Source organism: Bufo gargarizans, chromosome 1, assembly GCF_014858855.1.
Source record: "Bufo gargarizans isolate SCDJY-AF-19 chromosome 1, ASM1485885v1, whole genome shotgun sequence".
Lineage (NCBI taxonomy): Eukaryota > Metazoa > Chordata > Amphibia > Anura > Bufonidae > Bufo > Bufo gargarizans.
In genome coordinates, this window is record NC_058080.1 from 735910055 (window position 1) to 735922429 (window position 12375).

Here is a 12375-nt window from a genome sequence, read left to right on the forward strand (position 1 = left end):
TTTCACAGTACCACTGCTCAAGGACACTACACTACTTGCTGTAGTCCTCCCTGTGTGGTTGATAACTGACCCATGGCCACTGGTGTGAAGCACCAAGAGTAAGGCAAAACAAAATCACTAACAGGCAGAGGTCAGGGTAGCAAAAGTTCATGCAAATCCGTAAAATAAGTCCAAGGTCAGGGCAGGCAGCAGAGTGAGAAAAATGCAGAGGGGTACACGGGCAGAAAAACAGAAAAAAGCACATCTTTACAAAAAACTAGCAATCTAGACAACCTATGACTCAGGCTTGTTTCCCTATGAAAGTTACCTAGGTACCCCCAAGTGTCTATCCATTGAGTGGTGGAGATTAGTACAAGAGTGCACTGGCCCTTTAAGAGATGGAAAGCGCATGCACACATTATGGGACAGAGAAGGAGGACTAGCTGCCAGGTGCCAGCTGCGGCCCTTCAGCAGGGGACATAGAACTCCACTGGTCCAGAAAATGAGCAGCAAGACAAGCCCGCTCTGCAACCATCATCTTCTCTTTCTCACCATTCTTGATGAAATTGACCCTTCGTTCGGTCGGTTAATTCCTCTCCAATTTTCCGGAGGTAGAACTAATTTCACCTTCAGCATAGAGGACACTTACCCCGAAATCTGCAGGTGTAGTTATCATATAATCTGTCCCCTAAATCATTGGTAATTAGTAAGAATAATAATCTGGGAAAGAATCTGCTCCATATGGAGCTGTAATCAGAAAGACAGATCAGATGCCCCCACTAGGTCTCCCGCGATTCTCCTCTTCCAGAATAAATATATAGAGGTAAGTTACATCAAAAGTTCCAGTCAGTAAGAAAGTCACTGCTTGCAGCACCTTCAGTGGACTACTGAAGACTGGAGGAAGGTCTTTTGGACTGCCGACTCAAAACTGGATGCACCTGTTACACCACACAGGGCTGTTGTACACCGGGGATGCCCAACCTGTGGCCCTCCAGCTGTTGCAAAACTACAACATCCATCATGCCTGGACAGCCTACAGCTATCGTGGCATGCTGGGAGTTGTAGTTTTGCAACAGCTGGAGAGCCACAGGTTGGGCATCCCTGTTGTACAGTATAGAGTAGGTGAAAGGATGGTTCTTCAGTGTGACACCACTGTCAAACATGGAGTAGGGAGGATGAGGATGGTCTGGGGCTTTTCTGCTGGATCCAAAGTTGGCATCTTGCACATGGTGACTGGCACACTGGACTAAAAGGGCTACCACAGCGTTTTGAAGCTCTATGCAATACTCTCTGGTGTATGTCTAGGTGGTCAAGGCAATGACCCAAAAAAAATTTCTAGGTCAGTAATGGCCAACCTCTGGCACTCCATCTGTGGTGAAACTAGGAACATGCTCAATTCATTTCTATAGAGTTCTGAGAACAGCCAAGCAAGTGTACATCTTGGGAGTCGTAGTTTTACCTCAGCTGGAGTTACGGAGGTTAGCCATCAAAGTTCTAGGTTATGTCAGATCTACCATGGAAGACAAGAGCAAGGAGGTTGGCTTCAAGGAATGGAACAGCCTCACTGTTTCCAGACTCCTGGAGTGACCAGGAATGGGTAAGCTGACCCCACTTTAATGCAGTTGCCGGGTCAGGTGGGTAATAGTCTGTATTTGTTTGTGACGCCAATTGCAGCGTGCGCAGGGTACAATCACAGGGCCCTCCAAGATGTTATAATGCACGTCCCAGATTAGGAATGCCAGAGTAGTGTAATGGCCTATAATGTCTCTATAGGGTGGTGATAATGGTGTCCTACCTGGGTACGGCTGGACTCCTGACTTACTTGCAATAGATTTGAGTGTAGTGATAGGAGGAGTAATAGAGGAATTTTGCAGCAGAAATGATGTCCAGACCTTTAGATGAAGTTCAAACGTTTCTTTACTGAAGATAACTTGTATCCAAGCAGTATACAGCTTTGGTCTCTGGTCCCAGCAGGTTGTAGCAATGATTGGCAGGAATGAATGCTTCTGCTTTAAAGGTGCGGAGCTTGCAGGATAAGTTGTCTGCTTGGTAGCTCTGTAATTGTGGCAGGGATTAATCTTTTGCACTTTTCTATAACTTCTGCTGTATTGGGACAGACTAGCTGAGGAGGAAGTGACTTCTTCTAGGTCTCTGGACTTGACTCACAGATTCTCAGGGGATGCTTTCTTCCTGGAACTCTGGAGGTTGTACTTTATGCTTTCTTCTTCCAGCTGAGGCTGAAGGTGCTCAGTCTGGGAATGTGATCAGGTCTCAGCCGAGACAAGATCCTTGCTGTCTTTCCTATGCAGGGGATCTCCTCACACACACACCCTACCCCTAGCAGGGGGTGGGCAACACTAACTCTAACTTCCTTCTCCACCCATGCTGCAGGATGTGGTCACAGCCCACTTCGAGAGGGGGAACTAAGCTGGAATAATCCATTCCAGCCTAGATTCACTAAACTGGGACTTGTACCTGGCCAATGTGTTGCTGCCACCTGCTGGTAACCTGGAAAATTACAAGAAACAATTATATTTAACATGGCTTTAGATGCACAGTTGTAGAGGACATAAGCTAAATCACATCTGATGACAGTGTAAAAGCTCTTAGAAGATAGTAGCGGGGTAGAGGCATGTAGTAACACAACTCTGGGGTGTTACACTTACACAAAAAGCTAGAGTCAATTTTGTCAAGCAAAATTATTCCATGATTTACTTTCATCTTACATTCTTTATTTGTGCTACGCTTTTTTTTCCCCAACGACCTTATTTACCTTTCCCTCTATAAGACTTGGTCTGACCCTGGCCAGAGGCTCTACGAAAGGGCTGCGTTTTTTTAATTTTTCTTCAGGAAAGCCTTTTTTGTTAGCAGCCACGGTTTGGAGGATGGAGTCCAAGACTGGGCCGAACATAAAGGAGCCAGAAAAGGGTATAGAGAAGAGTCTGTTTTTAGATGCTACATCTCCAGACCAGGACTTAAGCCAGAGGGCACGTCTAGTAGTGTTAGTCTGTGACTGCGACTTAGCTGCAAATCTAATAGATTCCGCTCAGGCGTCAGCCAGGAAACTTGAGGCCATCTTTAGAAAAGGGAGTGACTCTAGGATCTCTTCCCTGGATGTCTTAGCCCTGAGGTGATTCTCCAGTTGATTTATCCATAGGACTAAGGCTCTGGAAGCTGAAGTGGCAGCGATGTTAGTATTAATTGCAGCCGCCCCTGACTCCCAGGATTTTTTCCGTAAACCATCCAACCTCCGATCCATGGGATCCCTTAGCTGCGATGAATCCTCAAACGGGATTGAGGTTTTCTTTACTACTTTGGACTACTTTCGGGCCCTCGTCCCAGAGTTTAGTGTCCATCAGATCAAAGCGCAGCCTGTTTATAAATTCTCTGGGAATGAAGAGTTTCTTTTCTCCATCTGCCCATTCTTGTGTAATGAGGACTTTTAAGTTTTTATTTACCGGGAAGACCTTTCTTTTCCTGACTTTTAGGCCGCCAAAAATCTCGTCCTCAACAGAGCGCGCCTGTTCCTCCTCCTCAATAGCAATGGTTTGTCTTATAGCGCTGAGTAGGGGTCTAGATCCTCGGACGAAAATAAATATCTTCTCTGTTCTTCCTGAGGATAGGACACTGAGCCCTCATCTTCCATTTCATCTGAACCACATAATCCCTCTTCCTCTGAATCAGAGTCTAACTGGATCCTGGTTCTTTTGGAGGCGGGGAAGATGGTACTGGGTCTGGGTTCTGGTCTGAGGTTGCCGCCTGTACCTCCTCTCTTACAATAGCTCTCAAATCCGAGAGTAGAGATGACCACTCGTCCTTAAGAATTTTGGAAAGGCATTCTGGACATAAAGGTTTTTTATATGGCTCCAGAAGCCTTGTTTGGCAGGTCGCACACATTCTTCCCTTCTTTTTCGGGTCTCCATGAGATTTGAGCCCCGACTCTTTTGTGGTCTAGGTTGAAACGAAATAGAGACTATCTTTAGTGTCGTAGTTTCCCATAAACCCCTGCTTAAGCCCATAAAGAAGCTACTTACAGGGGCCTGGACGGGGGAGTCTAAGCAAGTCTCCTGCTTGTTAGACGCCTGGACCTCCATGATGCAACCTCACCAGGTTGCCAGACAATTAAATAGGGTCTTACTTACCGGTCCGCCCGTCACAGCCTGGCTCCGCCATCTCCTGCTCGCATGTCTAGGGGGTCGACTCTTCCTAGGCTGCAGAGGAAGGGACCAGAGGCACGACCGTTTACTGCCGGCACAGCGAAGAAGACGCCCCACGTGCTGGCAATGAACGGCCGTGCCTCTGGTCTCTTCCTCTTCAGCCTCAAAGACTTGCCAAAGGGGTCCATAGAACCCCAAAACGCGTTGTCTTCCATTAAACTTCATGACATTTTACATCTGGTTGTGATCCTGCGCCTTACAATGGATTATTTTAGGCTGGTCTCATATCTTGCTTTCTTCTCTAGATGTGAGGACAACCTCAGATCAGTCCGTACAGAGAAGACGACATTAGAGAGGACGCTGACTCAGACAAAAACCTCTCTCGCAGAAACCAAGAGGAAACTCTACTCAACAACAATGACATTAAACCAAAAGATTACAGAACTAAACAATGTAAGACAATCCCTCCAAGAGACAGAGAGGAACCTGGACAACAACAGAAGAGGATATTCAGAGCAGCAGAAGAAGAGGCAAGAAGACCTGGAGCAGAGACTGAGCGAGGCTGGAAGATGCTTAACCAGTAGAGCCTGTAAGTGTGAGGGGCGGAGGTGTACCTACAGTGACCGTGTGAGGGGCGGAGGTGTACCTACAGTGACCGTGTGAGGGGCGGAGGTGTACCTACAGTGACCGTGTGAGGGGCAGAGGTGTACCTACAGTGACCGTGTGAGGGGCGGAGGTGTACCTACAGTGACCGTGTGAGGGGCGGAGGTGTACCTACAGTGACCGTGTGAGGGGCGGAGGTGTACCTACAGTGACCGTGTGAGGGGCGGAGGTGTACCTACAGTGACCGTGTGAGGGGCGGAGGTGTACCTACAGTGACCGTGTGAGGGGCGGAGGTGTACTTACAGTGACCGTGTAAGGGGCGGAGGTGTACGTACAGTGACCATGTGAAGGGCGGAGGTGTACCTACAGTGACCGTGTGAAGGGCGGAGGTGTACCTACAGTGACCGTGTGAGGGGCGGAGGTGTACCTACAGTGACCGTGTGAGGGGCGGAGGTGTACCTACAGTGACCGTGTGAGGGGCGGAGGTGTACCTACAGTGACCGTGTGAGGAGCGAGGTGTACGTACAGTGACCGTGTGAGGGGTGAGGTGTACCTACAGTGACCGTGTTAGGGGTGGAGGTGTAATTACAGTGACCGTGTGAGGGGCGGAGGTGTACCTACAGTGACCGTGTGAGGGGCGGAGGTGTACGTACAGTGACCGTGTGAGGGGCGGAGGTGTACCTACAGTGACCGTGTGAGGGGCCGAGGTGTACATACAGTGACCGTTGTGGGGATTCTCTTTGGTAGGCAGGGTAAGCGGACGCAGTACAGAGGCAAAAACAAGGTTTAAATCATAGTTCAGTGTTTATTCACACATAGCAAGAAAACAAGCCAAAATAAAGTGTTCAGTTTTGGTGCCTGTTCACACCACACAAAGTTCACAGTGCAAAAAAGACGTCACCTGGTCAGCAGATGATTTTCACCCAGGGTCCGCAGCAGTCTTTAGTGGCCTGTTTCCCCAGCCTATGGCTCACACAAACAGACAACTCAGTGTCTCCAAACCACAGACTCCTCAGCTCCTCTGTCATGGAGGATAATCCACCACCTGAACATGCTGGCTGGGTTTTTTATATTCCAGCCAAAACCCGGCCTGGAACCGTGGGGAACAGCCACCCACCCTGCTCTTTGGCTGCTCCCAATAAGAACCGGCCCGGATTGGCTTTACAGCCATTCTAACAGTTGAAGTGTCAGATTGCACTACAGACCTGACACTTCAGGAAAAAACCCGGTTCTTACCTCACCGAGGCCAGGAACCTCGGTGACACGTATCTTCCGTCAAAGACGGCTCCTTGTTCCTTCTTACATACCCCCCCCCTTTGTTAAACCCTGAGGGAGTGAACACTTGCCAGACAGTGTACGCGGGATAGGGCATCCGCGTTTTCCTGTAACCTGCCTGCCCTGTGTTCCACGGAAAACTTAAAATTCTGCAAAGATAAGAACCACCTGGTGACCCGAGCATTCCTCTCTTTGGCCTGGCTCATCCATTTCAAAGGGGAGTGAACCTTCTCCCCAAAAGGTAGTAGCGGAGAGACTCGAGTGCCCACTTGATGGCCAGGCACTCTCTCTCCACTATACTGTACCTAGTCTCGGCTGGGGTGAGATTCCGGCTGAGGAAGACAACGGGATGCTCCTCCCCGTCAAGATCTTGAGATAGTACAGCACCGAGACCTACCTCAGAGGCATCGGTCTGCACTATAAACTCCCTTTTGAATTCGGGCGTCACCAAAACCGGGGACCCACACAGGGCCGACTTCAAAGCGGAGAAAGCCTTTTCCGCCTGCTCATTCCAGTGGACCGTCACTGACTTGCGTCCCTTCAAAAGGCCTGTCAATGGTGCGGCGACTGTAGCAAAATTGGGGACAAACCTCATATAGTACCCCACCATACCCAGGAACGATTTTACTTACAGGTCGGGGCCAATTCCTAATTGCCTCAATTTTGTTCACCTGAGGTTTGATCACTCCGCGCCCAATGACATACCCCAGGTACTTGGTCTCTTCTAACCCTATCGAGCACTTTTTTGGGTTAGCGGTTAAGCCAGCCTTCCTAAGGGAGTCCACTACAGCCTGGACTTTAGGTAAATGACTTTCCCAGTCGTTGCTATGGACAACGATATCGTCCAGGTACGCTGAAGCGTATCGACGATGTAGACGGAGTACAATATCCATTAACCTTTGAAACGTGGCGGGAGCGCCATGTAGACCAAAGGGTAATACCTTGTACTGATACAGCCCCTCTGGCGTGACGAAAGCCGTTTTTTCTTTGGCAGCCTCCGTCATGGGTACCTGCCAGTACCCTTTGGTGAGGTCCAACACAGAAAAATACCGGGCTTGGCCCAACTTTTCAATAAGCTCATCCACTCGGGGCATGGGATACGCGTCAAACTTGGACACCTCATTAAGTTTGCGGAAGTCATTACAAAACCGCAATGTCCCGTCTGGCTTGGGTATTAATACTATCGGACTGGCCCACTCACTTTTTGACTCCTCGATGACACCCAGCTGGAGCATTAGCTGCACTTCCTCCGTGATGGCTTGTCACCTAGCCTCGGGTACCCGGTAAGGTTTTAACCGGACTTTCGCCTGAGGCTCAGTGACAATGTCATGCCGGATTACGGACGTGCGTCCAGGGAGGTCTGAGAACACATCCGTATTCCGACTAATGAACTCCCTGGCTTCCTGAGCCTGTTTAGAGGAGAGGCTGTCAGCAATTTTCACTGTGACAGCCGCTTCCCCTGCTTCAGACTGAGGGGCCAAAACCGCTTACCCTAGGAACCCTGGTCGTGGGCTGTCTTCCGTACAGGTTTCCCTTTCCTTCCACGGCTTGAGCAGATTCACATGGTACACCTGCTCCGGCTTTCGCCTCCCTGGCTGGTGTACTTTGTAATCTACTGGTCCAATTTTTTCTAGTACCTCGTAGGGCCCCTGCCACCTAGCTAGGAACTTACTATCTACCGTTGGTACCAAAACCAACACCCGATCACCCGGGTTAAAGTTTCGGACCCGAGCCTGCCGATTATAGACCCTACTCTGGGCTCGCTGCGCTGCCTCCATAAGCTCCCTAACCAGAGGTAACACTGTTTCCATCCGTCCCTGCATCTGGGTGACATACTCAACTACACTTTTGTGCAGTGTGGTTTGTTGTTCCCACACCTCTTTGGCGACGTCTAATAAACCACGAGGGTGTCTGCCGTATAGTAGTTCGAAGGGCGAGAACCCAGTAGAGGCCTGGGGCACTTCTCGCACTGCGAACATGAGATAGGGCAGAAGAAGGTCCCAGTCCCTCCCATCCTTAGACACCACTCTTTTCAGCATATTTTTTAACGTCTGGTTAAACCTCTCTACCAGGCCATCCGTTTGCGGATGATACACGGATGTCCGTAACTGTTTTATTTGGAGCAACTTACAGAGTTCCCTCATGACCTTGGACATAAATGGGGTCCCTTGGTCAGTCAGAACCTCCTTAGGCAGACCCACTCTAGAAAAAATTTCCATTAACTCATTAGCTATGAGTTTGGCTGACGTATGACGCAGTGGCACCGCCTCCGGGTACCGCAAAACTCTTCTACCTCTCTGAACACACTGGGCCAGTAAAACCGCTGTAAAATCCGGTCCTGCGTTTTCTGCTGGCCCAGGTGTCCCCCAAGAACATGTTGGTGGGCTAATTTCAACACGAGCTTGCGATATGCCTGGGGCACCACCAGCTGTTCAATATGTTCACCCCATAGTTTATTTACCCGGTACAGCATCTCCTGTTGAACCACAAAACGGGGGAACATAGATTCGGCCCCCGGTTGTTGCAGCTCACCCTCAACTACTACCACATTTTCCCAGGCTCGAGATAGAGTCGGATCCTGGTGTTGTGCTGTACCGAAATTATCCCTAGAGACATTGAGGTCTGCCAGCTCAGGACCCGGCGGCAAATCCTCTATGTCTCCCACCATCAAACTTAACGGGGTTGTCTCCCCCTCTTCCACCGAAGTGGCGGTCACCCCTACAGCTGGTCCTTCTGACTCCGGTTCCCAAGGTTCTGGCCTCCCCCTTGAGTCAGGCCACTCTGCTAGGGGTACATCTGTCTCCCGGGTAACTTTCGTATCCGGCCAGAGTGCCGGGAACCCGGGGAAGTCTCTCCCAATGATCAATTCATATGGTAGCTTTGTGGCGACGGCCACCTCATGCATCCACCTGCCGGCCACCATTGACAGAGAGACCAGGGCGGTGGGATACTCCTTTAAGTCCCCATGTATGCAAACAACACCGACTCTTCGGCCAGTATACTCAGCCGGCCGCACCAGGGCAGCTCTTACCAGGGACACCAGGCTCCCTGAATCCAGCAGAGCCACCGCCAGAGTGCCCCCCACTTCCACCTGGCACAGGTGGCTATTGTCCATAGTCTCTGAAGTTCCTGTGGCACACAACATCCTGGCATATAATGAGTGGCGGAAGCCATAGTTGGTGTCCATGGGTTCCCCCCGATAGGGACAGTCAGCCCTTATGTGTCCAGGCTCCTGACAACGCCAGCAGACCACCGGGTTGGGGTCGGCAGGGGGTACATCCCGGGCGGGTCTAGCTGGCACCGGCCGCCTGGTCTGGGGTGGAGTTTTCCGGGGTTTGACTGGCCCCTTCCCAAAAGAACCCCCCTGTAGATTTCTGGTGGCCTCATAGCGCTCCACCAGGTCGACCATCTCCAGGGCATTATTCGGAGACACCTGGCCGATCCAGTGCTGGAGAGGGTACGGCAAAGCCCTCCAAAACACATCCGCCAACAGCCGATCCAACATAGCAGTGGGAGTCAACATGTCCGGCTGCAGCCATTTTTGCAAACGGTGCAGCAGATCATAATATTGTGGTCTAGCGGGTTCAGCCGGGTTAAATTCCCACTGATGCACCCTCTGGGCCCGGACCAATACATTCACCCCAAGTCTCGCCAGGATCTCACCTTTTACTGTCGGGTAGTCGGCCGCCTGATCATCGGGGAGATCAAACAATACTTGCTGGGGACCGGACGCCAGGAACGGAGCAACAACCTCAGCCCACTGGTCTCGGGGTAACTTTTCCCTCATGGCCACTTTTTCGAAGACCGCCAGATAGGTCTCGACGTCATCCGAGGGAGTCATCTTCGGAATCGCCACGCGGACAGCTTTCCAGGCATCGTGGACATTCTGGGACGCTCCTGACGTCTGCAACGCCATCACATGTTGCAATAGCAGCTGGTTCGTTTCTTGTTGCTGCTTGTTAGTCTCCCGCTGCTGCAAGTTAGCCTCCACGAGGGCCTTCACGACCGCCTCCATTTTGTCAGGGGATACGGGTCGTAACCTTGCCGGCTTAATGTAGGACATGCACTTGTGCCCGGATAAACAAAAACTTTTCGGCCTTCAGGCCTGCCTCACTGCGTTTGCCCGCATCCGACACCAATTGTGGGGATTCGCTTTGGTAGGCAGGGTAAGTGGACGCAGTACAGAGGCAAAAAACAAGGTTTAAATCAAAGTTCAGTGTTTATTCACACATAGCCAGAAAACAAGCCAAAAGAAAGTGTTCAGTCTTGGTGCCGGTTCACTCCACACAAAGTTCACCGTGCAAAAAGACGTCACCTGGTCAGCAGATGATTTTCACCCCGAGTCCGCAGCAGTCTTTAGTGGCCTGTTTCCCCAGCCTATGGCTCACACAAACAGATCCCTCCGTGTCTCAAACCACAGACTCCTCAGCTCCTCTGTCATGGAGGATAATCCACACCTGAACATGCTGGCTGGGTTTTTTATATTCCAGCCAAAATCCGGCCTGGAACCGTGGGGAACAGCCACCCACCCTGCTCTTTGGCTGCTCCCAATAAGAACCGGCCCGGATTGGCTTTACAGCCATTCTAACAGTTGAAGTGTCAGATTGCACTACAGACCTGACACTTCAGGAAAAAACCTGGTTCTTACCTCACCGAGGCCAGGAACCTCGGTGACACGTATCTTCCGTCAAAGACGGCTCCTTGTTCCTTCTTACACCGTGTGAGGGGCGAGGTGTACCTACAGTGACCGTGTGAGGCACGGAGGTGTACATACAGTGACCGTGTTAGGGGTGGAGGTGTAATTACAGTGACCGTGTGAGGGGCGGAGGTGTACCTACAGTGACCGTGTGAGGCACGGAGGTGTACATACAGTGACCGTGTTAGGGGTGGAGGTGTAATTACAGTGACCGTGTGAGGGGCAGAGGTGTACCTACAGTGACCGTGTGAGGGGCGGAGGTGTACATACAGTGACCGTGTGAAGGGCGGAGGTGTACCTACAGTGACCATGTGAGGGGCCGAGGTGTACCTACAGTGATGGTGTGAGTGGCGGAGGTGTACGTACAGTGACCGTGTGAGGGGCGGAGGTGTACGTACAGTGACGGTGTGAGGGGCAGAGGTGTGCCTACAGTGACGGTGTGAGGGGCGGAGGTGTACCTACAGTGACCGTGTGAGGGGCGGAGGTGTACCTACAGTGACCGTGTGAGGGGCGGAGGTGTACCTACAGTGACCGTGTGAGGGGCGGAGGAGTACCTACAGTGACCATGTGAGGGGCCGAGGTGTACCTACAGTGATGGTGTGAGTGGCGGAGGTGTACGTACAGTGACCGTGTGAGGGGCGGAGGTGTACGTACAGTGACGGTGTGAGGGGCGGAGGTGTACGTACAGTGACCGTGTGAGGGGCGGAGGTGTACGTACAGTGACCGTGTGAGGGGCGGAGGTGTACCTACAGTGACCGTGTGAGGGGCGGAGGTGTACCTACAGTGACCGTGTGAGGGGCGGAGGTGTACATACAGTGACCGTGTTAGGGGTGGAGGTGTAATTAAAGTGACCGTGTGAGGGGCGGAGGTGTACGTACAGTGACGGTGTGAGGGGCGGAGGTGTACCTACAGTGACCGTGTGAGGGGCGGAGGTGTACGTACAGTGACGGTGTGAGGGGCGGAGGTGTACCTACAGTGACCGTGTGAGGGGCGGAGGTGTACGTACAGTGACCGTGTGAGGGGCGAGGTGTACCTACAGTGACCGTGTTAGGGGCGAGGTGTACCTACAGTGACCGTGTTAGGGGCGGAGGTGTACCTACAGTGACCGTGTGAGGGGCGGAGGTGTACGTACAGTGACGGTGTGAGGGGCGAGGTGCATGTACAGTGACCGTGTGAGGGGCGGAGGTGTACCTACAGTGACCGTGTGAGGGGCGGAGGTGAACATACAGTGACCGTGTGAGGGGCGAGGTGTACCTACAGTGACCGTGTTAGGGGCGAGGTGTACCTACAGTGACCGTGTTAGGGGCGGAGGTGTACCTACAGTGACCGTGTGAGGGGCGGAGGTGTACCTACAGTGACCGTGTGGGGGGCGGAGGTGTACGTACAGTGACCGTGTGAGGGGCGAGGTGTACCTACAGTGACCGTGTGAGGGGCGGAGGTGTACCTACAGTGACCGTGTTAGGGGCGGAGGTGTACCTACAGTGACCGTGTGAGGGGCGAGGTGCACGTACAGTGACCGTGTGAGGGGCGGAGGTGTACCTACAGTGACCGTGTTAGGGGCGGAGGTGTACCTACAGTGACCGTGTGAGGGGCGGAGGTGTTCCTACAGTGACCCTGTGAGGGGCGGAGGTGTTCCTACAGTGACCCTGTGAGGGGCGGAGGTGT

General features: G+C 52.0%; 1 protein-coding gene across 2 annotated transcripts in view; it reads left to right on the plus strand.

The window, feature by feature from the left end:
- Window positions 1-12375, plus strand: part of LOC122937812 (C-type lectin domain family 10 member A-like) — a 67150-nt gene that overhangs the window by 39332 nt on the left and 15443 nt on the right. For both annotated transcript variants that reach the window (XM_044292896.1, XM_044292907.1), the window contains exon 5: window positions 4442-4725. In XM_044292896.1, the coding sequence (XP_044148831.1) occupies window positions 4442-4725 (284 nt within the window). The remainder of the gene's footprint in view (window positions 1-4441; window positions 4726-12375) is intronic.